The following is an 18352-nucleotide window of genomic DNA, read 5'->3' as shown; positions in this document are numbered from 1 at the left end:
ACACAATGCTCTGGCGCCGCTGATTGGAAGAGGATCTGACCAATCACAGAAGCCCAAAGGGACCGGAAGGCGGGAGTTTACCGTGTCCGGCGAATCTCGTGACGATTTCAAGATCTGATTGACGCGCCTTGGAGGGTGAAGTTCTCACACGAAGTTATTCTGACGGTCTGTGTCCTATAGGTATTACGGTAATTGTGCGCGAGAGAGAGAGAGAGAGAGAGAGAGATTCACCAAAACAGTTGTTTTTAAAGTTGTTATCCAAGAACTAAAGGTGACCGCTGTTAATTATATAGATTTTAAAGCGTTAGTTGATATTTTAGAAGTTAAAATGGCAGTTGGTGACAGTTGTTATAATACAAGTAAAGGATTTAGTTAAGCTGAGGTGTTTTTATGCTAACACAATGCTAACTAAATTAAAGGTCCAGTGCGTATGAATGAAATACATATAAAGTGAGATTGTAACAAACAGAAGACTCATAGTGGGTCTTTGCATACCTGAGAATATGTTGTTCTGTGTTTTTTTCCAAAGTGAGCTGGGCGATTGTAGACATGGGGTACAAGATTGGGCCTTTGCAAAACAAGACTTTGCCAAAAGTTCATATAAAAGGCTTATTCCAAAACCAAGTGATTTTTAAAGTAAAGCAAATATACACTACTAACATACATATGGATAGTAAATCAAATTTCTCCCCATAAACCCTTCTAAAATGCAATACTCTGGACCTTTAATTAAAGTGTAGTAACATCGTTGTTTGTTTTCTTGGTCAAACCTTTAGTTCAGCCATGACTCTGCAGAGCTTCTCCTTCCCCGTTGCTGAGACTCGATTCCTCCGAGCTGGTAGTTTCATTTACAAGTTTAAGATCAGAAGAGGCGGGAGCTTCAGGCAAGACAGAAACACAACATTTATCTCCATTTTTCATTGTCTCCTCCCTTTTGGGCAGACTGAGAGGTATAAAATGAGAAGCTCTGAATTGGAACCTCTGATTTTGAGCATGACCGTACTCAGGTTTGCTGGTATTGCATTACCTCACGTCTTTATTCGATAAAATTGTTCCTCACAGTGAAGAAAACAAAAAACATTAACATTTAAATATCTTGTCCCAATTGCAAATGCATAATCACGATACTGTATGTTCTTGATCTCATTAAATAATTGTGATTACCATTTTGGCTACAACTAAGAAACCTTATGTTGTGTTTACAAATGAACTTATGTCATTTAAATGTTTTTTGCTTTAAAAATGTTTGTGCCCAGTACTGTTCCAGAATCAGGACTGATCATGATCAGCCTTCAAGCTGTTGTTTCTCCTTGTGACCAAAACAATTTTTTTGTTTAAAAAAAAAAAAGTCTAGTTTCTTGTAGGGTTATTTATCTGAAATCTAATGTTTCTGCCCCTCAGGCTCATCATAGCATTCCAGAATTATGTATTTATAGTTAATATTTGTCCTGTATGAGCAAAGGTTATTGTCTTCTACTGTGATCAGCCTTTTAGAGCGTTTTAAAAAGTAAAACTGGAATTACTACTATGATATACAGTAATTTGTTCATTTTTCATCAGTGGGGAGGAGGTGAATCAGGAACTGGAGGTAAATATGAATGTCATACACTCACAATGTCAGCATTTGTGGTATTGGCTCATTGTCATTCACAGAGTTTTGTTTTTTTGTCAAACTATCTGTGTCTCTCTCTTTTTCGTTCTGTTTGTATTTAGGACATCATTCGAACTGTTATTGGCAACCTGGACACACTTCAACCCTTCTCTAGTGAACACTTCAACGTCTTCCCTAGTATCCTTCAATTTAACTTCAAAATGTTTATCGCTTATTTGATAATCATCTGCCAATCATGATCACTGTGATCCACAGATCATACATGCAAAAGTGTGATCACTATGGTGTATATAGCTACTCGTATTATGTCTGTAAATCCCAGTATTTTGATAACTGATAGCAGATAAGAAGCAGTGGGAGGGGCGATCTGAGGAGATGTGCAAACATGACAGGAAGACGCTAACAGCTTACCCCTTTGTCCTTCTGCTCAATCTGGAAAAAAAAACACAAAAAAGTGAGAAAAGAACACAATTATGCAGTTGATGAGAGTATTCAATCCAAACTATCCAACAAAGACTATGTACCTGCAAAAAGTTATATGTTGTAACAAGAAGACAATAACTGTACCTATTCCTGTTCTATTCGTTTCCATATGTTGTTTCAGGAAAACAAACAAAGAAGAATCCAGTAAGTTCCTTTCTTTCTTTCTTTGAGAATGCAGTTTGTATAGTCTGCAAGTTTGTTTACATTCTCTATATAAAACTAAGGTATCCTGTCTTTGTCATAGTACCATCTGTCCCCAGTGTTTGTTTGTGTAGCACAGAATCACAACATATTTATGTCATTTAATCCAGCCCAAAATACAGTCTTTGCTTATTAAAATAGCCCATTGTGGTACGGCACATTATAAGCAGCTGTAGTGTGTAGTATATTGCATTGCATCATATTGTATGGTGTACCTAATATTTTTGCTACAGCTATACAGAACACTTCATGGTCTGGGTCAAAAACTGATCACTGTGTGTTTTTCTAGAGGAAAGTGATCGAGCAGCACTGCTGTGAATGTGAGCCTCTGTCAAAGTGCTATAAGAGAGACTCGACACTAGAGGGCGCCATACTAAAGGACTTAATTGAGGACATGGTGGCTGACAGCAACGCTGCTATGGTGGGGTGAGTCAGTGCTGTCATAACTCATGTAGAACTGCCAGCTACAGTTAATCTGCTCCACTCTGCTTCCTCTGCTTCTGTCTGATTTAAAAGTTCCACATTGAATGGGCTAAATTAAACTGATTTAAATCCAACAGAATCCTCCTGTGACAGATTAATTCATTGTCTAACTGGGGAACCTGGAGAAAATGTACACATTGCAAAGACTGCAAACCTGGGTCTTATTGCTGCACGGCAACAGTGCTAGCCACTATGCCACCATGTGACCTCCTTTTAAATATCTAGCCCTTCTCATCCGTTCATTCTCAGGTCACAAACATATCACAGACCCCAATCAACCAGTCACATTCACATTCACACTTAGAGTCAATTTAGAGTCTCCATTTAACCTGACCCCAGTCTGCATGTCTTTGCACTGCAGGAGGAACCTGGAGAAAAGAATATGCACACTAGATAGACCCTGGTCACACTGGGATTCAAACTGGAAACCCTCTTGCTGTGAGGCACAATTGCTAACCATCATACCCAATAAAGATGCTGCAAATGTGTTCACTTGCATGGTATTAACCATACAAAACGGTAGCTGTCTGTTCCACATCACTGAGTGTCAGGACATTGTGGGAACTGTTGCCAATCGCAGGGTAGGATTTACTAGAGAAAACTACTGAGAGAATTTAAGTTTTTAATCCCTGTTACAATCACAAACACTGTATTGCTAAGTGAAGTGTAAAAACACTCTCTGCAACAAGACTATACTACTCTTATATATGTAATGATGAGAGTGCATGTGATGATAGTGTGTAAATGCATGTTCAGTATGCAAATAGACTGTATCTACACATGTTTACACATCATGTTGAGATGAAAAGTTATTATCCACAAAATCACCAAGGTAACCAAACTGATACATACACACACACACACACACACACGCTCCAGTGACTCTTGCAGTTATGAAACAGACAAGAGGCAATCGGGCGCCACCTCAATCACTCTGACAGTCAGCTCAGTACAGGCCTACACACATACAGCGCCTTGTTCTCCACTCAGTTTGTATTTAACTTTATGTAAACTGAGTTGTCTCCTCTGTTTAAAACGGGTAGAACACACAGTTAACTGCACACAAAAAAAAAATCCCAAAGCCTCAAGCATCATTTTACCACTTCACAGGAAATAAAGTTTCATTATCGAATTACATTCACCACATTGACTACTATGTTAACGTGCCCATACAAAGGTGCAACACATTAGCACACAGCAGGATAATAGAATATATAAGTTAGATAACTTGTATAAATATTTCACATTGTCGAAAATATGAACGGGCTGCAACGAAAAAGCAAGTCCAGTTGACCTGGATGACTGAACCTTCACAGACAAAGTTCCACTTAAAGTAATGTCCTATTCTCCCCTGCAGCATTGACAGGAAACTTGACCGTCCCGTGTCTTGAAGGTGTAGTCTACTGTATGTGATAAGCAATTGTGAACTACAATTCTCCATAAAAGTAACATCATTATTGTGATGTCAATCTTTCATCAGGCCACACGTGGACAATCCTCACGCAGAGGGAGAGGTCAACGAGGACACAGGAAATGTCGATGAGGTAGTACTTTTCATTTGTTTAATCTATTCATAACCTTTAACCGAGGGAAATGATTTGTCTCTTCCTTCAATGTCAAACGACAAAGTCGATCATTTCAGGCCACAGTTGTTTGAAAGTCACTGAATCAAACAATTCATCTTTCACCTTTAGTCTCATAACTCCCTTTTGTTTCCTCTTTACACACACACACACACACACACACACACACACACGTTTGTGGCATCGCTGGCTTTATTGCAGCCCCAGGCTAACATTAGCGCAGACAGGTAGGATAACAAGTGTGATTAAGGTTAATAATAGCATTACATCAGACAAAGAGTGAGACAGAGAGTGAAGGCTACATGGTTCTGTGTATGTGTGATGTAAAGCAACTAAAGTCTCTAAAGTGCCCCGCCCTGCGCTCTTCTCATCCACGGCCCTTCATCTCAGCCTTTCTCTCTTTTTTCTTTTTACACTTGTCCACTCTGACATTTCTTTCCCCCCCACGTTTGTTTTAAGTGGAAAAAATGATTTGAACTAATTATGTCAGCCCAGTGAGTTATTTATTTTCTTAACACCGAGGAGAGGAAGTGCCAATACCAGTATCCAGAGCTTTAAAGAGGATTAAGTGGGAATATGGTGGTGATCTCAAGGTGATTTCACTCGTGTACATATGCGAGAGAAAACAGGTCATTTTATTGTGATGAAAGCACAACATTTAATTCACTTGCAAGTGACTCAGTGAATTGGGTAAAAATGTTATTGTTTCTGAAAATTTTTTTTGCCAGATGACTATTCCGGATGCAGACAGGAGGAGCATTGTTTTTGTATCAAGTACTTAGCTTTTGTTTTAGGAAAGAATAAGAAATTTGTAATATCCGATGGTTTTTTTGTCATAAAAAGCGTTACTTAGAAGAGCAAAAACGAGTTGCATGTAATGTATTTCTGGCCGCAGTGTAGAGAATAGAGAGCTTTTGCGAAACTCATGTGATGAAATGTAAAAAACTTAAGATGACAATATAACCACAATTAGGTAGAGGATCAGCATTGTTTCTGTATCACACTGTAGAATTGTTGGCTGTACAATTGTAAATGCATGCTTCGATGTGATTTTGAGAATGAGAACAACTCAAATGTTTAAAACCCTGAGAAAACTCAGTGTTTCTTGAGTAAATGTCCCCAAATGTCCAGCACAGTAGGACAGAGATACTATGTTAGCTGAGGCCAGGGCCAGGGCCAGGACTTACACTTCTCAGACTTCCTTGAAGTGGATGTGTCGATCCAAACATGACTTTTTCTGAAGAAAATACTTGGTACTGGTTACGAGAACAGTTAGTTAGCTCAGTTTGCTTTGCCCATCACCTGCATTTCTGCTTTTCCTCTCAAAGCAAGGGGCCGAAGGGTCTGTAGAAGCCCAGCTGAAATCAGGCATCAACAGGATTAGAGGAAGTGGGAGTCCGGGCAAAGTGGATTTTGAGACAGACCAAGATGTAGAAGAGGAGGAGGAGGAAGATAACGCAGCCTCACAGTCACAGGAAGAGTCAAAGTCAGGGATTTTGACTCGACTGGCCAGGTGAGTGTGACAGCACAGTGAGCAGGCACGCTTTAATACAATAGAGGAAAAGCAACAGGTTTGCACACAGCAAACATCAGAGCAGCGGACGTGATATGTCATGTTTTTTTTTTTTCCTGTAGATTTGATTGACTTTTACACCCACAGGACAAATGTAGTGGACAAAATGTTGTCAGACATTAAAATGGATCGGGGGAAATCCAGCTAATATGTGCACAGAAATTGCGATTACAATATTCCCGTGAAGCAAATGGGTTCAGACAAGCTGGGGCACCAGATGTCCGCAGGCAAAACAAAGGCTGACAAAAGTAACCTGTCAAATGTAGTATTTTTATGGTAATAATGGTATTCAGTTGCAGAGTTACTGATTGAGACTGAAGAGCAGAGTTGCAGTAATCATGTGTGCAGTTTACAACAACTACAACAAATAAATCTCTCTCTCTCTCATTTACATTGCAGCTATATCTTCCCTTTCTCCTTGTTCTTCAGAGACTCATAAGTTTTTAAAAATTGTTCAAGTTATTTTGATTTGCTCCAAAATGTGTTGATTTCATAATGTATGTAGCAGTATAGTTTTGTTTCTGCTGTTGCCTTCTTTCATCATACATGATACGTTGACTTGTTCCATGTGTTTTTGTAACATGTAGTTTTGACAAATAAAGGCTTTCTCCTCTGCTTCCTTTTGTTCATTCACATTTATTTACATATTTATTGATACTGGGTTTTCAAAACGTTCCAAAAATAGAGACAACACAATCCTTCCTTTAGTATCAAAAAAGTGAAGGTATTTATAGAGGGAAATACATGTAAATATGCATTGTATCTCCTTTTTTCTCTGACTTTAACTAGATTATATTCGACATGAACAGTTGTATACTGCAGGTTGTCCATTATTCAGTGGTTGAATTAATGCAGATGCTTCACTGACGAGTTCGTATTTACGAGCGATGTGAAAGTTAAATATAGAAACATCTTTGTTCAGAGTGCACACTGTCACATGACCTCAGTTAAGCATGTCATGTTCTGAGGCTTTTATCCTGATAATTGTTGCGTGGACACTTCATATTTCCACTCTATTGTGTGTGTGTGTGTGTGTAGAATGTGTGCGTGTGCACACCTTGAGCTTCAGTGAGAATTACCTTGTGGAAACTCCACTTTCCTCCTGTCAATCTAAATTAGCTAAGTGTTCTCTCACACACACACACACACACACACTTTCTGTGTGTGTGTTGAACTGCAATAGTTTAAAAGCTTTAAATTCATATCTTACCTGATGTTTGCAAGAAAAAAACTAAATGCAAAAGGCATGAATGAAGCAAAACATGCAGTAATGTGGTTGAAGTGTGTGTGTGTGTTTATGCACGTGTCATACATGTGTTTATATATGGGGGTAAATGGGTCAACTGAAACATTATCTTAGAAACAGGAAAACTTTGTCTAATCCTCTCCGTACATTGTCATAGAGCCCACAATAACACAACATCATTTATCCTGCACTCACATTTACTTATACTCTTTGACCACACACACACACAACACATCCTGTCAGACATGATGCACACATGTATTGAAAATAACAGACGCACACACCTCATCTAATGTCTCTCTCACATACACACATGCACTAAGATTAAAATAACAGGGCAGAAGTGGAAGCGGACACATTAATGATATTATAGTTATTCAAGACGCCACAGTTACCACGGCAGCCGAGAGCGCCGGGGCCACTGAGTGATACAAACATCAGTCACCCCGCTGAGTCACACTGGAGTAATAGTAGTGTGTGTGTGTGTGTGTGTGTGTGTTTCAGCGACAAGAGTCTCCAGTTTAACAAAGTTCATTCATCTCTCTCTGATGAGGTGCTATGGTCCATTCACATCTTTAGTCTCTCGACCCCCCCCCCCTCTCTGGTTGGCATGGAATTAGAACAAACACACACACACTGCAGCCGTCCATGCAACTCAAAAGTCAACACACTAATAGTTTTGTGTGTTTGTGTGTGTGTAGGTGGGGGGTTTAGGTGATGATGTCACACATTCCGTTTTCCATTGACATAACTGGATTGGGAATGTTTGGGGTAGAGGGGCCATAAGATGATAATTGTGTTTTTGTAAGAAGGTGTGTGTGTGTGTGTGTGTGCGGGCACGCGCTCGTGCAGCAACCCATGTTCTTTAAGCGCCTTAAAAACAACTGTTTCTTCAGTCATGAAAAGCATGAAAGGCAAACAAAATGTGAATAATGTGAACAATAACCTCTGTCACTTGCTGACATGGATCGCTAGTATGGTTTACAATAAATGTGCGAAATGTAATGTAAGATCTTATTTCTAAAATTAGATTTTAAATTGAAGATGGGAATGATCTAAAGTCCACCAAGTATAAGTTTGTACAACATGTTTTTGGAGCTTTGACAAATAGATGTTTTCTTCTCTGCTTCCTTTTATTCATTCATGTTTATTTACATATTTATAAGATTAATATTCATATTAGGTTTTCAAACAATTCCATTAAGTAAAGACCTTTATCGAGGGGAAATGCATGTCAATGACAATAAAATAAAAGTAGCAAGCTTATTTCTTTTTCAAATTGTATTTTACAGGGCAAAATTAGATTTTAAATTGTACATGGGAATGATCTAAAGTCCAAGAAAAAACAAAAGTCTGTTAGATTCAAACTATTGTCAGATGAGTTCACACAATGCTGAGAGAACCTATATTAAAACAAGATGGATTCAACCACTGAAGACACAAAAAAGGCCTGCAAAAAGTTTGAGAAATAAATTCTACTGCCCAAAAAATCCTTTTGTGCAGCATGTTGATTGCATAAATGCATCTTGATCACCCGCCTCTGCACTGCTGCTGTTTGCACGCAAGCACTCCCTCAATCAGGTCTGATAGTATTGCTTGATATAGCCTGTTTTCAGGGCACGGCATATAAATAATGTTAAATTGCTTCCAGAGTCTGAATAATAACATCAAAACATAAATATGGAGCCGTTGGTGTGGAGATAAATATCGACTGAAACTATTCTTTTAGCTGGAATACAATCTCATTTTAGAGGCTAGTTTTGATATTGTTTCGTGAGTTGCTTGCACCATTGCTACTGGCTGATTCTTGAACTTTGTAAAGCACCGAGAGTTAGGTTTTATTTTTAGGTCCTCGTATCAGCGGTTTATAGAGACTCTGCAGGGTTTGCTGGCAAACGAGAGCAGTGACTCCCGATGAAGCCCAAGCCTCGAGGAAGACATGGAAAAACTCACTGAGAAACCAAAAGCGTAACCTCAGGAGAGGAAGTTTAAATAGAGGAAACCCCCTCCTCCTCCTCCTCCTCCTCCTGGGCAGCTGTTCCAGCAACTACGACGCCGTGAAACCCAGTTCCATTTGGACACCAACCAAAAGACAACAAACTAAACCCACGGTGGGTCTTTTAGCAAAAGGTTTGAGCGACTTAAACGCATGAGAAGTGACAGTGACGCTCCTCAGTGGTCTGATGTGTCGGACGGTGACCTTTGTGACCCGTCACTGAAGTGGACACACACATGCTGCAACAAATAATCACATCACGGGCAGCGCTGGAGTTTGGAGAGGGCGGTTGCTAAGCTGACATCCTCCGTTCAACAAGACAAAGAAGAAGAGAAGCAGAGCCAGGCGTTCCCCCAAAATATACCCAACATGGGCCACACACACACACACACAGGTTTGTGCAGCTACTCTTCTTAGGACACTAATTTCCATTCATTTGGACAAAGTGTTAATGCCTAACTCTAACTTAACTCAACTTAACCACAATACAAATCTTATATCTAAACTTAGAAATTAGGTTCTGCCTCATTAGGACCAGGTTTTGGTCTCCATGAGGACCTCTGGTCCTGACAAGGTCAGTGCATGTGCCAGAAAAGGTCCAAAAGAGGTTAAAAAAAAAATTAAAATACAAGTACACCCACACACACGCGCGCGCTGCCTGGGTTTTCCATTTGTGGTTACAAGAGGAAGGGCAGGGTCGGGTCAGAAGATATTGTGGGTTTGGGTCAACTCTGTGTGTGTGTGTGTGTGTTCTTGGATGTATTTCTTTGTGAGGACCAAACTAATAAACCATAAGACATTAGGACACTTAGGAAAGTCAAGACAACTTGAAATGCTTTTTCAGGTTCAGGGTTATAAATTGGTTTTAGGGTCAGAGCTAAAATTAGGTTTATGTGAGGAAAAGGTTAAGGGTTAGGCATTTTAGGAAGGGACACAGTATCATTGTTTTTTCTTTTAACATGCATGTGCTTTTATGTGAACACGTGTGTGCCTCCCTGCATGTGCAGATACTGTATGTGTGAGGTAAAGCTGTGTGTGTCCGGCGGGTGCGTTGATGGAAAACCTATCTAGTTTTCCTCTGTGTCACTGCACCAGTCCCCCTAAAGGTTTAAAACACAGAGCGAGGATGGGGAGGTAGGAGGGACACAGAGATGTTCACACACACTCCAGGAGAGAGACAAAGAGAAGTCCAAGGCAACTCTTAATATTTCGAGTGAAGTTTTCACGTGTGTTGCTGCTCAGGTAGAACAAAGTGGAGAGAGGGACAAGACGAGGAGAAGGAAAAAAAAAAAGATTCCGACACACTCAGCTCTTCTAATTGTGGGTGTGTTCAGAGTGAAAAGTGTCTTACCTGTGTTACTTATATGAGGCTTGGGAGAGAGACACACACACTCACTCACTCACTCATACACACACCTGTCTGTCAACACACCTGCTCTGCACTTGAGAAGCTGCGCTCTCCACTCTGCATCTCCAGGTAAGACCCAGCTCATTTTTACACCTGGAATAAATGTTTTGAAATGATGCCTTTTGGTCTGCCTGACTCCTGCTGTTTTAATGCAAATGTGAAAATCTGCACGTTCAATGTAACCTCTGGGTAAATGTTTATTCATATTTCTAGGAATGTTTAGCATTTCTTTGCATTTTTCCTTTTTGCATTGATTGCATTGTAGTAAAAATGCAAAAAGTTGCAGTTTTCATTTTAAGATTTATTAATTCATCTGACCAATATACAGAAGTGTTTTATAAGCGTGAGCATTATTGTCCTGATTTCTTATTAAACTCATACAAATAATAACATATTTGTTGCTCTACATCAATAAGTCTAAAAACATACTGTATTAAACCCAGTGTTCTGATGCATGATGTCCATTTTTAAGATTGATTGTTTGTATTATATAAAATAAAGTCTTATTTAATATTTTATAAATTATAAAAAAAGACCAGTTTGCTGCAACATCAAGGTTAGATCAGAATTCCTAATACAATCTAATTTAGATTATAAAGATACAGAAGATTATTTGGCTGGATTAACACTGCAATACTATGAACTCTCAAGTACAAGTATATTTGAATAATTGGGGTTTTTTTTAGCAAAGGGAACGACAGGTTTTGGTTTAAAGAAAACATTTCTTAATTGCCTTAATCATCTCAGAGGAGAAGTTGGAATAATATTAAACACTTCTAGGGTCCAAACTTTTCCAGGCTGTTCTTGGTGGTCTTCAGCACCAGCCCTACCTCCCTCCCTCCCACTGTCACTTCCCCAAGTGTTATGTCCTTTCCTCAAAACACCAAACCTTCAGGCGTGGAACTGCACATCAGAGGAACAAAAAAGCCGGGGATTTCCCCTGCCCTGCCAACTGACACGGGTTAATGGCCTCGCGCTCACACACACACACACACACACACACACACACGCTTGCACGGAATCCTGACCTGCTAATTTGGTCTCACCAGCAGCATTAATGGCATCCCTGTGGGGCTATTCCACCATCACCACAGCAGTGATCCCCAACACTCCCCGTTGCAGCAAAGCGGAGCTGGAAACAGCAATTTTAGAGGGTTCAAGGGTCAGGATCTCCAAATTCCCACGGAAAACATGACTTTATTGTTTACACACGTGTTGCAGCGGGAGTGTGTGAGGGAGGGACACGGGCACGTGCATCCGTGAACGCTCAGGATCATGTATGCATGTGTGCGCGTGTCAGCAGGTAGCTGTCAAATGAGGCAGACTGAACAGGTGAAGACAGTCGATGATTGGTTTTATTCACTTGCTGCTCAGCTGAGTGACACACGGGCAGACGTGCAGGATGGGAAATCACCTTAGCAAAGTAGAGGAGGCTGCTCTGGGCAACACTTTGGCTTGAGGGCAAAGTTCAGCTGCTGAAATCGGGATTTAAGAAGGTCACAGCCCCTTTGGTTTCCTAAGTTAAAGCTAAAATAGACACTTTTTGGCCTTAACTTGTCATTGTGATATTAAAACAAATTGAACAGTGTGATATTGGACCCCTTTTTGTCTTGAGTCCAACATGTTTTCTCCTGTTTGGAACCCACAGACTGCCATTCAGATGTCGCTCTGCATGATCTCACACCTCTGCCTCCTGGTGCTGCCAGTGATGTCACTGCTGCTGCTCTTCTCCCCGATTGGATGGAGCTATGATAGCCCCGCCCCTGGCTGTCACCTTTACCGTGAGTTATTCACGAAAGAATCGCACATTGTCCACGCAAACAGCCCACTCGTTTGAATCAGGTGTGTTGGAGCAGGGAAACGTCTAAATCGCGCAGGGCAGGCGTCACCAAGGAAACCCTTGTCAATGATTATTCAGTATTCAGTTTTAGAGACTAAAACTAGTATGAAAGTTATAGCAAATGTAACAGCGATGCTGTTCTAACACACACACACACACACACACCCTCACTCATCTTTCTGTGGTTTTACCTCATCTCCAGCCTTCAACGTGACCATCCGCAGTGACCGCCGCAGCACATGTAAAGGCACCCACCTTGTCTACGCCTGTGTGGGCTACTGTGAGTCCAGTGCCTTCCCGTCCAGATACTCTGTCCTGGTGGCCTCCAACTTCACCCACAACATCACCTCCACTTCCCGCTGCTGCACTATAAGCAAGGACGCCAAGGTGAGGAGGTGGCAAAAAGTAACACAATTATGCATTTGTCACCTAGTTGACTTACCTATATTTGTTGGGCTTTCACCTGTAGGTGTAGGCTGACATTTTCTGTGCATTTTCTGACATCTGCACTTCACTTTTTGTGTCGTTTTTTGTTGGTTTCTTTCTCTTTTTTTCTTCGTTTTGTTGAAACAAGAACATGATGACCTGTGATGTTCTCCACGAGGTGTCCCATTGTCCCAAGTGGCAATGGGTGCGAGGGTAGTGTTAGAAATGAGAAATTGTAATTTGTGCTCACAACTTTTGCCTTCACTGTGTCCCCGCAGGTCAAAGTTCACCTGGACTGCCCCCGCGGTCGTCACCATGAAGAGATAGAGATACTGACGGCGAAGGCCTGCCGCTGCGACATGTGCCGCAAGTCACGCTACTGACGCTCATGCTGCGTTGCTAACGATCCACCGGGATTAGTTACAGTTGAAACAGTTGAATTATAAGAGTTTCAGTAAGAATTTCCACCAGCTTATTTCTACAATAATGTGGCTTTTTTTTTTTTTTTTTTATGTTGTAGAGCAGCGTTTTGTTTTTTTCCCCAATCCTGGTCCTGCTCCTGCTCCAACACACCTGATTTAAATGAATTCATCAAGCTCTGCAAGAGCCTGATAACGACCTGTTCATTTGAATCAGGTGTGTTGGAGCAGGGCAACATCTAAAACATGCAGGGCACCGGGTCCCTGAGGACCGGAGCTGGGAAACACTGTTGTAGAGAATTTACTTTTATAGCTGAAAACAAATTGGCTATAAACCATGTTACTCTTTAAAAAACAGAGGGGGTCTTGCTTTCTTTCTTTCTTTCTTTCTTGCTGTAAGAGGTTTGGCAGGAGATGAGAAGATGGATCTGCAGAACCACCTGAACCACACGACTGAAACTAAGATTGACTAAGTTTGCTCTGGATCACTTACCCAGTGCTTTAGTATTGAAACTGTACACTTGTGTATGTGTGTGTGTGAGAGAGAGAGAGAGAGAGAGAGAGAGAGAGAGAGAGAGAGTGTGTGTGTTTGCTCTGTTGTGTATAATGTGATGTAAGGGTGGTTCCTCTAGAAAACTTGATTGACACACATTTGTGTTACGGGCAGTATGAAACCATTGTGTCACACGAAATGAACCTTTTTCATATTCTGCTTTGAGGCTTCACACACAGCTAGAAATAGTCATAGTATAGAAACCTTAGGTACGCAGAAAGATAATAAAAGTCTTCACCGCTCTCTTATTTTGAACGATACGATATGTCAAAATGACTGAGAACATTACCGTTAACGAGTAAAATCCACAATTCATCAGCAGTGGTCGGAATAGTTCAAGCCTTTGCAGTAACCACTAAACACAGACACGAGACTAAAGAATGTACAACATTTTATTTATATTTATGAATTTGAACTGAGCTGACACTTTTGTAAATAATAATCTATTGATGAAACGAAAAGAATGTTGGAAATGTCAACGGAAAATAAAAAGAGAAAGAATGCACTGTACAGTTTGTGACGTCGTCGTTTTCCAATAAATTTCTGTCCTGCGAGTGCTCGTCGTTGACTTTATTTCCTCACATTTACACACACGTTTGCATTACTAGCCTAACCAACACCTGAACAATAACTACTTACCTTAACCTAAGCACAATTCACATCTTAATTCCTCCAGACTTGAACCAGAGCCTCATAAACGAGGTTCTGCCTCATTAGGACCAGGATTTGGTCCCATTTTGGACTACTGGTGTTGTCAGTGTACCAGAAACCTCCTGAAGACGTAACAACGTGGTTTCCATCGCAACTAAAAGTCTAACCCCAACACTAACGTTGTCCTCACTTTGCAGTTTTTCTCTTTCAAAACAAAAATCCTTACAACCATTGAAAGGCCACACACACACACACATTACCACACATTCATTCCCTGGTGATTCTTATCTAAATCACAGGGAAGTATTATGTCTTTGTGTGGAAATGGTCCTGGCACTGAGACGGGTCATACAGAGGCTTAGCACTCTGTTTAAGTTTTATACATCTACAGAAAATGACTAAAAACCACAGAATTATTGGAGGAGATTTGTGCAACTCTATCAAGTGCTGTGCAATGTTGAAGTTCTTTTTCAGGTAGCCCATACGCCATTTTCATGTGGTAGTGTAATGTTATTTGTGCTTAACCCTTGTTCCCCCCCGGTGTCACAGCTCTGCAAGATGTAAGATTTTTGAGCATCCTGTCATGGCTGCATTGACCCTTTTGGACATTTGAATGGGTCACACACACGCTGGCTTCTTTCTATGTATTGTTTCAGACTCTTTAACACCAGCGAGGTCTAATAAACACGCACCTTCTCCATCGTCTCTCACACACACTCATACACAAACATTAATTTATCTATCTATCTATCTCTCTTTCTTAAGATGTTGTAAGTGTAGACTGGAAATAGACATGTCTAATGGTTTCTATTGTCTTTCTACTTTTGTTCATCTTTATACTTTGACCTACAATTTTTGTTCAATTTTTGTGTCATATTTCTCATAATTCTCTGTCCTTCCAACTGCTGCAACATGTCCTCTTCATCTCCCCAGTGTAGGATGAATAAAGTCTAATCTAATCTAATCATCCATCTCATCTTTGGGTACCACATAATTCAGACACAGTTGAAACACAGAGTGTATAAAAAGGAAACCCTTGATCTTTTTGTTAATATCATGGCAAAAAGAATCACAGATCTCTTATTTCACCATCGTTTATTTGTTTAAGTAAAAGTGTAAAGTTATCGCGGACAGTGTTGTTAGAACGAGTAGACGTCCATAGCCTTTCTGACGGTTATAGGTTAAAGGTTAAAGGTTATGTCGCGTAAGAGATGCTCTGTCCCTCAGAAGGTCTCACACTCGGTGTCCTGTGTGGAGCAGATGGCACAGTGGCAGTGCAGGGCCATGGGGTAGTGGTAGAGAGCGGAGACGTTGGGCTGGCAGCCCGGCAGCCGGGCGGTCATGTGGCGGGTGCGACTGTACGTGCACACACGGTGGTGCCGCTGGATGTAGGGAGGATCCGGCAGCGGTTTCTGGAGGGTTAACACAAATACATATACGGAGCACACGGTTTGTTGTCAGTGAACGCAAGAGAGTCTTTGACATGTGTGTCACAGGATGAGTGTACAGAACATTTAAAGCTGTAGTGTGTAACTTGAAGGGGTCATTCTGCCTCTGTCTGGTCTTTGTGAACAGAAATGATGTCACAATATTTGTTTGCTGTGTCCTTCCTCTGACTAAAGGGTGCATTTGTGTGTATACGCTGGCATCAGGGTGACTCTCTACCACTCAGCCACTGCACCCCAGAGGTGCTTTTTATTGTGTCTACATTTTGTGAGCGGTTAAACTCTCATCGTCTCTCTTTTTAATTGAACTCCACCCTCTGAGGAGGGTTAGGAAATGTGCTTAAAAAGCTCAGGAGATTAACAAAATCACGACATGCAGTAGAAAAAGTACGAGGGGGGAAAAAAAGCAGCATATGAACTTTAAGATTGCTTCTTTGTTTTGTTTCTCAAGCCAGTTAAATTCTAATATTGACGTCCTACCATGAGTCATCGCTAATGTTGCTGATTCAGACCTCTCTCTCTCTCTCTCTCTCCATCCACTCTGAGAGTTCCTGACCCAATAAACTTGGTTTTTCATTACTCTGAGGTGAAATATGAATCTCCGTGGACCAGAACAAGCCCAGTGAAAGTTCGCTCACCCTCCCTAACCGTCTCGGAGTGATTTGAGTATCTTTTATGACAGTAACATATGGGTCAGAGCTGAGAGTTGGGATGTCAGCCATTTCATGGTTTGGGTTGAGTCCTGGGTCATAAATCATTCATTGGATTTCTCAAAATTCCAGTGTAATGGAGCCTTTTCAGAAATAGCCTACATCGGTGAAATATAACTGACGCCCTCCCTCCTTACTGTGTGTGTGTGTGTGTGTTGATGTACGCGGTGTGAGTGTTACCTCCCAGGTGTGGCAGCGCCCCCAGCAGGCCTCCGTGTTGATGCGCAGTCCCTTGCAGCCGGGCTTTTTGGCCACGAAGGTGAACTCCCGCACCGCGCAGCCACGGAAGCCGTGGAGGGCGGTCGTCACAGCAACGCACATCACCGTTGCCTCGGCAACCAGGAGGAGGAGGAGAGAGAGACACAAAGGGTGGAGATGCATGCTGGGTATGATGGAGAGAGAGTCCAGTTTAGTTTAGAAACAATGCTCATACTATATACAATTAGGTTTTTTTGTTGTTTTTTTACATTCATATCTATCACATGACAGGTAAATACAGTGTATGGAAACAGTTATTCACGGGTAAGAAAGAATGAATTCTGCAATAACTCAATAATCAATGTCAGTCATGTCTTGAAAGAATGAATGAGTGATGTTTTCTGCCACTAGTTTCATGAGTGGAAGGTGTTCAATGAGACACTGAGCCACATCTCCCTCTAGTGTCTACTTATGCTACTGCAGCCAATAGCAGAAAGAAAGAAAGAAAGAAAGAAAAAGAAAGAAAGAAAGAAAGAAAGAAAGAAAGAAAGAAAGAGTTGGTGCAGAACCATATAAAATCTGACATGGGAGTTACTTAATGTGATTTAGGAGCAGCAGTTTTTCTCATTTGGGCTGAATGAGAATCAAGAGTCCTGCCTCTCTGCGATGCTATTCGAGACATCCGCTTCATTATTCTGCACATTGTCAAGCAGAACCACTTAAAGTGCACTGAAAAGACTGCAGTCACATCAGCTTAGCGGAACATTTCACTCAGATTAAAATACTTTCTGCATGAACACAACAATGTAGAATACGTGTATAAACTCAGACACTTACAAACATCACACTCTGACTTTACTGAGCACTCTAACACTTGATCCACCTGAGCCTTAATTAGTTGGCATTACAGTGGAAAAAAGTCTTAATGCTTCATTTTTGCAATAAAGCATATCTTATATAATTGAGGTAAAAGAGAAGAAGAAAAAACACTTACACTTATCCTTTGTGCTGAAGATCTTATGAGCTGCTGGAGTCCTGTGTGCGTCTCTGCTCAAATAAGCAGTGAATGGAACCAATCTGTCCTTGTTATTGTTTTTAGAAGGCCATTAGGGCGGACGGACACTCTGACATCATAGCAATTACAATGAAATACCATTAGAGACCCCAAGCCAGAAATAATGAGTACTCCCTGGAAAATGCTGATGCTTGTCTATGTTGTTTTAACCTCAGCCTGTATCTGTGTGTGTGTGTGTGTGTGTGCAATTCTTTATCCAACAAGTCTACTCCCAATTATGTAAACTTGACACGTCTCCTGACAAAGGACTGGACGTATGGAGACACATTCATTACATTACATATACATCCACTGTTGTCAGTTGCTGCTACCTGTTACCTTTGGTCATTTTAAACTGCTATGTTTGATTATTGAATAAACAAATTCATCCTATGCATGATTTATTGGATAAATGTCACGTTAAAGACGCGTCTGTGTGTCCTGACCTCGTCTGTGGGAATGACAAGTGAT

At 40.9% G+C, this 18352-nt stretch overlaps 3 protein-coding genes across 5 annotated transcripts; 2 read left to right on the top strand and 1 right to left on the bottom strand.

Annotated features, from left to right (window-relative positions):
- Nucleotides 1-49: 49 nt before the first annotated feature.
- LOC131457113 (membrane-anchored junction protein) lies at nt 50-6550 on the top strand. 3 transcript variants are annotated; one of them, XM_058625933.1, is made up of 10 exons: nt 50-165; nt 777-884; nt 1561-1588; nt 1714-1789; nt 1956-2066; nt 2217-2239; nt 2586-2722; nt 4260-4323; nt 5691-5875; nt 6335-6550. In XM_058625933.1, exons 2-10 carry the CDS (start codon nt 784-786, stop codon nt 6372-6374), a joined length of 765 nt encoding a protein of 254 aa, XP_058481916.1. In that variant the 5' UTR covers nt 50-165; nt 777-783; the 3' UTR covers nt 6375-6550. The 3 variants fall into 3 exon arrangements, with proteins under 3 accessions (XP_058481916.1, XP_058481915.1, XP_058481917.1); XM_058625932.1 differs by having other exon boundaries at nt 131-271; XM_058625934.1 differs by lacking the exon at nt 1956-2066 and having other exon boundaries at nt 131-271.
- Nucleotides 6551-10343: 3793 nt separating this feature from the next.
- On the top strand, nt 10344-13776 carry gpha2 (glycoprotein hormone subunit alpha 2). Its single transcript, XM_058625944.1, has 4 exons — nt 10344-10654; nt 12234-12366; nt 12628-12812; nt 13130-13776. Exons 2-4 carry the CDS (start codon nt 12246-12248, stop codon nt 13232-13234), a joined length of 411 nt encoding a protein of 136 aa, XP_058481927.1. The 5' UTR covers nt 10344-10654; nt 12234-12245; the 3' UTR covers nt 13235-13776.
- A 1793-nt stretch (nt 13777-15569) lies between these two features.
- Nucleotides 15570-17900, bottom strand: LOC131457013 (glycoprotein hormone beta-5-like). The gene is made up of 3 exons (XM_058625762.1): nt 17822-17900; nt 16810-17011; nt 15570-15886 (listed from the first exon to the last, which is right to left on the bottom strand). The coding sequence occupies exons 2-3, from the start codon at nt 17008-17010 to the stop codon at nt 15698-15700; spliced, it is 390 nt and encodes a 129-aa protein (XP_058481745.1). The 5' UTR covers nt 17011; nt 17822-17900; the 3' UTR covers nt 15570-15697.
- Between the last annotated feature and the right edge of the window lie 452 nt (nt 17901-18352).

The sequence above is a fragment of the Solea solea genome, chromosome 3 (genome assembly GCF_958295425.1).
Source record: "Solea solea chromosome 3, fSolSol10.1, whole genome shotgun sequence".
Classification (NCBI taxonomy): domain Eukaryota; kingdom Metazoa; phylum Chordata; class Actinopteri; order Pleuronectiformes; family Soleidae; genus Solea; species Solea solea.
This window is presented reverse-complemented; position numbering and strand designations above follow the sequence as displayed.

What these genes read in the sequence shown, in the direction of transcription:
- gpha2 (XM_058625944.1), top strand. Translation starts at nt 12,246, where the DNA reads ATGTCGCTCTGCATGATCTCACACCTCTGCCTCCTGGTGCTGCCAGTG. An exon ending in CCCTGGCTGTCACCTTTACC is followed by an intron (nt 12,367 to 12,627) that starts GTGAGTTATTCA and finishes CCTCATCTCCAG; the next exon opens with CCTTCAACGTGACCATCCGC. An exon ending in CTATAAGCAAGGACGCCAAG is followed by an intron (nt 12,813 to 13,129) that starts GTGAGGAGGTGG and finishes GTGTCCCCGCAG; the next exon opens with GTCAAAGTTCACCTGGACTG.
- LOC131457013 (XM_058625762.1), bottom strand. Translation starts at nt 17,010, where the DNA reads ATGCATCTCCACCCTTTGTGTCTCTCTCTCCTCCTCCTCCTGGTTGCC. An exon ending in GGCGCTGCCACACCTGGGAG is followed by an intron (nt 15,887 to 16,809) that starts GTAACACTCACA and finishes TTAACCCTCCAG; the next exon opens with AAACCGCTGCCGGATCCTCC.
- LOC131457113 (XM_058625933.1), top strand. Translation starts at nt 784, where the DNA reads ATGACTCTGCAGAGCTTCTCCTTCCCCGTTGCTGAGACTCGATTCCTC. An exon ending in AGGTGAATCAGGAACTGGAG is followed by an intron (nt 1,589 to 1,713) that starts GTAAATATGAAT and finishes GTTTGTATTTAG; the next exon opens with GACATCATTCGAACTGTTAT. An exon ending in ACACAGGAAATGTCGATGAG is followed by an intron (nt 4,324 to 5,690) that starts GTAGTACTTTTC and finishes TTCCTCTCAAAG; the next exon opens with CAAGGGGCCGAAGGGTCTGT.